At 33.3% G+C, this 9638-nt stretch overlaps 1 protein-coding gene across 1 annotated transcript; it reads left to right on the top strand.

The window, feature by feature from the left end:
* Positions 1 to 1744: 1744 nt before the first annotated feature.
* Positions 1745 to 9305, top strand: LOC139847958 (general transcription and DNA repair factor IIH subunit TFB1-1-like). The gene is made up of 19 exons (XM_071837689.1): positions 1745 to 1993; positions 2113 to 2191; positions 2290 to 2354; positions 2646 to 2706; positions 2877 to 2928; positions 3209 to 3284; positions 3719 to 3853; positions 3946 to 4002; positions 4104 to 4259; positions 4352 to 4417; positions 4937 to 5060; positions 5799 to 5855; positions 5927 to 6054; positions 6144 to 6323; positions 6407 to 6520; positions 6613 to 6681; positions 7026 to 7073; positions 8242 to 8310; positions 8973 to 9305. The coding sequence occupies exons 1-19, from the start codon at positions 1919 to 1921 to the stop codon at positions 9018 to 9020; spliced, it is 1659 nt and encodes a 552-aa protein (XP_071693790.1). The 5' UTR covers positions 1745 to 1918; the 3' UTR covers positions 9021 to 9305.
* Positions 9306 to 9638: the final 333 nt, after the last annotated feature.

Below are 9638 nucleotides of genomic sequence, written 5' to 3'. Positions count from 1 at the left end.
AAGTCAGAATGCAGGAAGTGGAAGTCAAAGTCAAAATGTAGCAAGTCAAAGTTAAAGGTGCAAGTGGAAGCTTTTGATTTATTTTATGTCTTTATTTTATGTAATGTACTTATGATCCTAAGACTTAGTATTTTGGATGTCATTACAAATTCTTTTGGATGTAATCAGTTGACTAAAAAACTTTTTATAATGACTTGGTACTTTGATTTATGTATTTTGGTAATGACTTGGTACTTTAGTAGTTTGATTTATGCTCTTATGAAGCTTATTTAATGTACTTGGTACTTTAGTTTATGTTTCTTGCTTTTGAATGTGCTAGTTTACTTCAGCATAAATCGGCATTCCAGCCATGTTTCTGTCTCAGCATAAAATGGTTACTCAATGTTTATGTTTAACAAACATGCCATGTTGTGCCATGTTTACATCAGACTGCTCACAACATATCATTCAAACAATAAACAAAGAACATATTAAAAGACTGTATTCAAACAATAAACAAAGAACATATCATGCTTCTAATTAAGAACATTCATTTCATACATTCAAACAATACATACAAAAGACTGTATTACAAAAGACATTACAACATATCAAATTCTTCTAAAAACTAATTGAAATACTTAACATAAACAAAGAACAAGATCCAACTACATATGACGATTAACTTCCATCTTTTAGCTTCAGATTTTGCTATATTCATGTTCTCTTCGGATGCATTCTTTGCTTCGAGCAACACTTGAATGATTGCATCTGATTGAATGACTGCATCTGATTGAGCATTCGTAGGTGGATCAACCCATTCGAAATACCCACAATCGTAAACCTATATATTGCAGTTCAATTTAGTAACAAAAAACCAATAAAATCATAATTGCAAATTAGTTCAATTCAATTCGAAATACCTTTGATGCACATCTATAGAAACGTTTGTCGGGGTTTCTAGATTTCTGAGAGGTCTTAAGTACATCACGTCTTCCACACCCACAAGTAACCATGTTGAATTGTGTATCAATTTGTGGTCTGTATAAACGATTGCAAATTAGGGTTTATGGTGCTCTGTATAGACGAACGGTGTAATATATAGACAATGAGTTCAATTGGGGTTAAACAAGATGGAAAATGACGAGCATACCCTCACATGTATGATTGTATGGCATGTCCATAGCCATATGACCGTTAGGACTCCACACGTTTAAATTTGAATACCACAGGGACTTCCCACGTCGAATTTAAAGTTTTGGACTCCACATGTTTTTTGGAGCATACCACAGGGACCCTCGCGTAATTTTGTCGAGTTTTAATTGAAAAGTCAAACCAGAAGTCATGTCTAACTTAAAAAAACAAGTCACTTAAAAAAGCCCTTTTTCTCACGTAATTAGTGAATTTAAGAGGTCAAATTCAAGCTTAAATGCTTAAAAAGAAAAAAAAAAAATCCAAGCTTAAATAGACTAATAAACCTACTCTTTGAGTGGCTCAACTATATTATTAAAGTATTCATTACTCGTAGAATAGAATTTAAGTAAAAAAAAAAAAGTATTAGTATATTAAGTTAATTCAAGCTTAAGTCGGTACTACTCCCTCCAAATCTTTCACCGGCGATACGCATATACTCCAACCTAATAATTAACCAACTAGTTCTTCATACTCATTTCAAACACCAAATAAGCACAATATCGTACGGAAACCCTAACTCGCACCATCTGTTTTTCTTTCTTCTACTAGTTTTTATCATAAGTTCAATCATCCCTGAATCTTTTACACCATTCAATGATACATATATATACATATATAAATACGTAATGTTATTGGTATACTCTCTTATTTACTAATCATTACTAAATGTCATTGCAATCATTTCTGCATTGATTGCAAAATTACTCTGTATTATAACCAAAAGTTATTAAACCCTAACTGGAGCATGACGCTACTAGTTAAACCTGCCAAGTATAAATCAACCGCTAAACAACCTGGTGTTCCTGGCATTTTAAGCATGGTACTTCAATTATGTATTAAGTATATCTATATCTATATATATACGTGTGTAATGTGTTTGTATCTATCTATCTGTATGCATCTACATAATCTCTAATTTTGGAATTCTGTTGACTGCAGACTATGGAGAGGTTTGTTTTTACGCCCAATGATCCATCATTGTCCAATCACCTTAATGTGGACTTTAGACATGTTAAAGGTAAATGTGAATTTTTACAGTTAATCATTTTTATGATCATTTATAATTTCGTGTTATTATTACTGAAAAGGTATGTTGATTATTATAATATAATGAAGGTCACAAATCCAGCAAGGAAGGTGTTACTAGATTTGCTTTACTTAATCTTACGATAACAGACAAGGTTTGTACTATTTATCATGACATGTTTTTAGTAGGATTTCATTTTAGTAGTAGCAATCTCTTTATCCGTCAAAGAGAGAGAGGGATGACTTTCTCTAATTTTGAGAGTGTTTCACTATGGGTGGAGAAATGACTTGTTTTTATTCTCGGATAAGGGATTGTCTACATCTCACCTCCCCATACACCACTCATGTGGTATTTGGTTTTGTTGTTGTTGTTGTTGTTGTTGTTGTTGTTGTATTTCGTTTTATATTTGCCTGGCTATATCAAAATATTTTTTATATACCTCTAGGTTAGTTGCATCTTCGAGTTTGACAATTTCACAGATAGGGAAGAATGCCGGGACTTCGTAGGTGAAGCATTTTGATGATATTTTTCGTCCGATTATTTAGATGGTATTCATCTCATGACTGTATTTGTGATTAAGTCCAACCTTGCACTTGTTAATATAAAACTATAATTACAACAACAGTTTTGATCCAGATATAAGGCGACAAGCTGACGATGTTTTTGATTTTAACAGCCAAAGCTATCACAGAAATAAAGCGTCGAATTAAATTACTGCAGGAGGACAGGTAGGTTTCCTGTTTTGATATTATTATCTCATTTCACTTTAGTTTATATTGCTTATATGAACAATCACTTGCGTTGTTGTACTGTGTCACTTTTTGCCCTTCCCCTAAATAAAAGATTTAAGAGTATAATTATTGATGCACATTGTTGGTGGCTTATTTGACATTATTATAACATCATTATAACACCAAAATCTATATAGCTAATTATATATTTGGTTGTGATTTTAATATTTGTAGAGAGTTGCTGAAGCTTGCTTTTCAAAAAAAAAAATATTTGTAGAGAGTTGCTGAAGCTACATAAGCAATTTGTGATGGGTAATGTGTTGTCAGATACTGAGTTTTGGGCTATAAGAAAGGTTAGCAATTGTTGAATCATGATTTAATTTCATATGCGTGAGATGTGTCACCTGATGATATTCTGAAATTTAATTAACTGTTTGATATTTACATTCATCATCGTGAATCTTAAGTAACATTCACGTGGTAAATATTAACGTTTTTTGATATAATATTCATCATTTGATCATTTGATGTCATAACTTATAGAAAGAATTCCATAGGAAGGTTAACCTTCAGAACATCATTTTTGATCAACATTTATTAAATTAAACCTTTTTTTGTATTTACAAAGTTAAGTTGTTTCGTGATGAACTTTAACGTGCGTGTGTAGTGGGGTTTGTGTGTAATACAAAGTTAAACTTATACTTTGGTATCTGTTTTTGTTGCTGGTGATTTAGTTTACTGTTGGAAAACGTGTAACAGAAAATTTACGTTTACCACTCGAGTGCAGAAGTTGTTAGATGCAAATTCCAAACCGAACCAAAGGGTGGGTTTGAAAAGTGACATGACTTTTAATATCAAACCAGCTTCTGATGGTCAGTCAAACAGAGTAACCTATAGCCCAACGTTAGAAATGATTCACCAGGTATCATCAGTATCTAATTTAATTTTTGTAATAGTTATTAATTATTAAATTATTAATTATTCTCACTCTTTATTCTCTCTAAAACTTTGCAGATATTTGCTGAGAAGCCGGCAGTGTGTCAGGCATATTTAAATTTTGTACCCAGGAAGGTAAGAATTAAATTGAATATCTGAATTATACATAAATTGAGTATCTGAATTATAATTTTTGGGAATGAAATGTTTTTTGTGGCTGAATTTTTTAATTTTAGATGACAGAGGAGGAGTTTTGGGCTAAATACCGGAAAGCACAATTTATTCATAGTAACAAAAATATTGCTGCTGCTGCTGCAGAGGCTGCTGAAGATGAAGATCTAGCAGTTTTTCTAAAGCAAGATGCCATTTTGGCTAATGAAGCGCGGCGTAAGGTGTTTTAATTTTGAAAGTGTTATTCTTAACTGAGAATCAAAAATCATATTTTCAAAAATCGTAAGTCGTTTATGTTATTTTCTGGTTACAGATTAGGAAGGTAGACCCCACTTTGGACTTGGTGGCTGATGAAGGGGATGACTATACACATATTTCGGTAATTTGGATATTTAGAATGCTGTGTCTTTAATCTTTTATATTTTGGCAGGCTTGTCTAGTGTGTGTTGGGTATCAATTGTTACATGACCCATTTATGAGAATGAAATAATATGTGTGTTTTTGGGTCATACGATAATAGCATCTGTAGAAACCTGATTCGTTGGCAATTATATGCAATCATCTGAATTAGGTGGTTGGTCAGATTATTTTACTTATGAATGGGTCGATTGAAGTTTATGTTTCATCCTTAATGGATCAAAGAGGTAAACTGAAGGAAATAGGTCAACGAGTTGAATATGTCAAAAGGCACCCAATGTGTATTATTAGTACATAACATAATACCCTTCAAATCATGTATGCAAAAGAGTCGACGATTATACAACTTGTAATCATTTTTGACACTCTAATTAACAATGAGTCAAAAGAATGTGGGAACACTGTGTTTTGGGTCAGCCCAACCCGCACCAAAGTCTATTTGTGAGACCCGAACCTGTCATTTATCTTTAAATTGTTGTAGGCTCACGGCCTAGCTACCGAAAGTAGTAAAGATGAGGTAGAAGCACAATATGAACCGTTTAAAAGATCATTTCTGCAAGACATTAATCGGCATTCTGCAGTTGTTCTTGAAGGGAGAACTGTAGGTAAGGCTTCCTATTAAATTTGATTAATAGTACCATAGGTTAAAGTGTATTTTTTAATAGTTTAGTCGGTTTGTCATGTTGTTGTGGCTACTTTATCTTATATCTGAAACTTTTATATCAACAAGTTATTTAATTTAATATATGTTTTGACACGAAATATTTGTCAGTATCAGTTTTTGGCCTTAAAAACTAGAATGTTACTATGTTAATATGGAATTTGGAGCTCTAATATTTGCTAAGTGGTTAGCTTTAATTGCTTACTGTTGAGGATATCTTGTTTAAAGATGAATCTGAAATTCTAGATATAATAAAAGCGTAAGTATTTTGCCTAATTAGGTAACAACCCTTGGCAGGATTAAAATTAAATCTTTTTTTTGTATTCTCAGAACACACTTTGTTTGTACTCTTAAGAGGCCCAAATCTTTAAAAGGTTTGATTTAGTGTCAAAATGATGACGTGGCAGCTGACATTTTGTCTACTTTGGGGATAGTTTTTGTTTCCTTTTTTTCTGAAGTGACTTGAAAACCAGGAAACTTATATGATAACTTCCAAATGATTAACAAATTTGTAGTTACAGCCTTTTTGTGAGTGCAACAAAGTTCACACCTTAAAATAGATTTCAGATCTCTACTGCATTTGGCCCCATTGTTTATTAATATCTTATACGGATATATCTGATTCTACATAATTAGCGTTTTACTTGATAAAGCATCGACCTCATCTATTCACTCAATGTAGTTGTTGGGAAACTAGATACAAAATCGGTAGCTGAAGCACTTGCTAGTTCAAAAAGTGGTGAGTACACCTCTTTCTCTTTTTTAATGTTTTCTCGACAACTTTTTTTAATGACATTTGGTGACAAACAGTTGAGTTAGCTAAAGAAGCTTCTGATAGCAATCTACACCAAGAGCGTTTAGATAGAATAACTAGAATGATTGAAATCGAGGACCTGCAGGCACCACGTGACCCACCGTTTGCACCACTTTGTATAAAGGTTGATTTTCAATATCCTAGTAACTCATGATCTTTACAATTTTTTTATACAATTTGTTGTGTTTTATATTATAAGCCGTTGTGAAACAGGATCCTCGAGATTACTTTGATTCTCAACAAGTTAATGCACTGAATCAGTTACCGGGGGGTAAATGGGTAAAACCTAGGCTGAGCTCTTCTGAAGCTTATGATTCTTTAAAGATGTTCATCTCTGAAATTAGAAGCGTAGGCTTGAGTGACCCCACAATAAACGCTGATGTGGCTGGCAAGGTAATCAAACGTTATATTATTTATATATTTGCTTAATAAGAGTTGACATGCTTAAAGTATAACCATTCTCGTGTGTGATTCAGGTTTTGAATGAACTAACCCACAATATAATTCACTCCAAAAATCAACTTGGTAAAAACACACATGAGAGCATATTGGACACGTTGCCTAGTGTCACAAAGGAGGAACTTTTGCTAGTGAGTTTTTACCAAACATAAAGTTACATTTGATGTTCAATTTGTAAAAATTCAACCTATAATTACTCTGAAAAGGCTTTTGTATTTTTCAGCATTGGACAAAATTGTTGAAACGTTTTTTGTCTTCACATCCAATTACGACATCCTCGCCCAATAGCAAGGTAATTTCAGCTCTTAGTGAGGACCCTTTATGCAGTTCTGGGATATATTATTCTGTATTCCAATCCTATTTTTTAATTTTTTTAAAGGCAAAATTATATTATAGTATATAAGAACAAGAGCATGTATAAAGAACAAACCATCAATCTGCATGACATAAAACTATGGTATTCCAGTTTTATTTTATGGTTTCAGATTATTCATGCATACTATCAGTTTTTCCATCAGCATTTGTAACTTTTCTTTTTGTGTACTTAATACTCGACTCGATTAAAAGCAATTATTTTTTCTGTTTTATTCATTTCTTTTATCTTGTAGTAAGCATTGATTATTTGGATTTCTGTAGGTGAACCGGCTGATGGATGACATGTTACATATCTACAATAAGCTACAGGTATTTATAAGCTCGATCTATGCATTTTGCATGGCATTTTCCACCTTTTGTGCAGCCTCAATTGCAAGGCCCTGCAATATACTCCACATTTTCATAATTCCTCAGCAATGCACAAATCACATAATCTATCACAGTCATCAAATGAGTTTTTTTGGTGTTAAGTGGCTATTTTAGTTAGGGGTGTTCACGGTCCGGTTTGGTCCGGTTTTGACTCAATCTCAAACCAAACCGGCATCGACGGTTTCAACATATATGAAACCAGACCAGACCAAGAAAGTTGTCTGACTGGCCGGTTTGGTCCGGTTTGATCCGGTCCGGTTTGACCGATTTTACGGTTTTGAGTTCTTTTATCTTTCTTTTATTTAATTAAAACAATAATATTAAATAAATTAAATAAGTTTGATAAAGGAGTAACCCTCAAAGTCCTGGATATTTTTTTTGATTGAGATACTATTGTTATTGCACATTAATAAGATTGCAACATCAAATTCCATAGCTTCGCAGTAAGGGAGCAAATGTATTGTCAACAGAATACAAGTTTCAAGCAAAACCATTTTTGAAGTTGTTACACCTATAACATAAGGAAGGTAAACACTGGCACATAACATCGGTTCAAGTTGTTTAAATGGAGAATCTTGAGAGTAAGACATTAAAATTAAACAAGACCTGAGCATATATATACATATGTTAGGGATTGTTGTAATACTTCGTACTTGTTGTAAAACAAACCACTGTATAGCTATTGAAATCATAAATCGAGAACTCTACATTCATTGTATTGGTTAGTCCGGTCCGGTCCGGTTTAACTGGCCGGTGGCCTAATGAAACCGCAAACCGGACCGAGTTTCGCGGTTTGGAGATCTTAAAACCGGCGACCAGACCACTAATATCGAAAACTGGACCGAACCAATAAATCGGTCCGGTCCGGCCGGTTTTCTCGGTTTGACGGTTTTGTGCACACCCCTAATTTTAGTCATTAAAAGTAAATAATATGGATCATTTTTGAAATTTATATATCGACAGATGACAGATTTATTTGTTTCATATTGTTTTATACTTGATACTTGATGACATCTATTATTAGTGCAAAGGATTATCCTACATCTATTCCCATTTGGTTCTAACGTATTATATGCACTCCTATTTATATATATTTGTAAAATTGCAGGAGATTGAAAAATCTGTACAGTCAGAGTCTCGGCATCAAGTTTCCCTCCTCGTTGAACCGATGCTACAGGTTAAATGGTTAATTTACTCTCTCGTAGGTTTGGAATAAATTCGTAGTTACCTTTTTCATTTATGTTTGAAACATTATTTCCTATTAGTCACTAGTCTCAAAACCCATGTATACAATGATACAATATAATTGTAGTTTATTATATTATATGATACTACGTATATGATTCTTAGGCATGCTTTAAACCCCATGAAAATCTGATTCTACCATTTTCATGGCGTCCCCCCTATATTTTATTATTATTATTATTATTATTATTATTATTATTATTATTATTATTATTTTTATTATTATTTTTTATTTATCTTTGTATGTTTTAATTTATTTTTTAATTTCTATTTTCTAGTTTTAAATAAATAAATAAAAAAAAAGAGTCTTTTTTTAGCCGGAGGTCCTCACGGAAGCAATCTCTCTACCCTGGAGTAGAGAGGGGGATGAATTTCCTTTACCGTGGGTGGAGAATTCTCTCAACTCGTGGTAACAGAAACGACTTCTCTTCTAGTTTAGGGTAGAGGAAGGATTGTCTACACCTTACCTCCCCCATACCTCGCAGGCGCGGGATTGGGTATTGTTGTTGTTGTTGTTGTTGTTGTTGTACGTATATGATACTCCGTATGAAATATGAATATGAATATGAATATTGATATAAATTAATGGTGCAGGCACTAGACGCTGCAAAGAGTGTTGAGAAACCGAATGGATATGCTTAGCAGTGTTGTGTACACTGTCTTATTGCTTGAACCAATATGAATGGTGATTTGATACATTTTCTGTATATATCCAACAAATTTTTGCTGTGATCCACCTTGGGCTGAATGACCTTTTTATTCAGATTTTTGGGTGCATGATACTTCCAATTTTGGGTGCTAAATATTATTGGCATTTGGCCATTTGGGGTCAACTATTTGAAAAAAAACCTTATGGCATTTGTTTGATATATTTTGTCCGTTTACTAAATGGTCGATTCTTTGTTCCCCCTTTGTTGTGACAATGAATGCAACAACTTTTCATGAATATACTTTTTTAAACCGTCCATCCTTCCACTACGCTTAGTTTATTTATTTATGTATTTATTATTATTATTTTTTGTAATATGATGAGGTTATGCTTAGAGTATTTAGGGGTAGAAATATTCTAACAAGGGAAACTATTGATGACAGTGTTGTAAATTTCCTTATTTCTTTCCGAGATCTCTCCGAGATCTCGTTCGTGCAAGGCTGCCGAGGCGAGATGCCCATCTCCCGAGATTTCTCGGTCAACGGGGTCAAACTTGGTCAAAGCCACGTTTTTTTGAAATTTTTCGCACATTTCTCGAATTTTCTTCTAAA

Source organism: Rutidosis leptorrhynchoides, chromosome 5 (assembly GCF_046630445.1).
Source record: "Rutidosis leptorrhynchoides isolate AG116_Rl617_1_P2 chromosome 5, CSIRO_AGI_Rlap_v1, whole genome shotgun sequence".
Taxonomy (NCBI): domain Eukaryota; kingdom Viridiplantae; phylum Streptophyta; class Magnoliopsida; order Asterales; family Asteraceae; genus Rutidosis; species Rutidosis leptorrhynchoides.
The sequence above is the reverse complement of the archived record's forward strand: the minus strand, read 5'-3'. Positions and strand labels throughout refer to the sequence as shown.

What these genes read in the sequence shown, in the direction of transcription:
- LOC139847958 (XM_071837689.1), top strand. Translation starts at nt 1,919, where the DNA reads ATGACGCTACTAGTTAAACCTGCCAAGTATAAATCAACCGCTAAACAA. An exon ending in AGTTTTGGGCTATAAGAAAG is followed by an intron (nt 3,285 to 3,718) that starts GTTAGCAATTGT and finishes ACTCGAGTGCAG; the next exon opens with AAGTTGTTAGATGCAAATTC. An exon ending in CAAAGGAGGAACTTTTGCTA is followed by an intron (nt 6,521 to 6,612) that starts GTGAGTTTTTAC and finishes TGTATTTTTCAG; the next exon opens with CATTGGACAAAATTGTTGAA.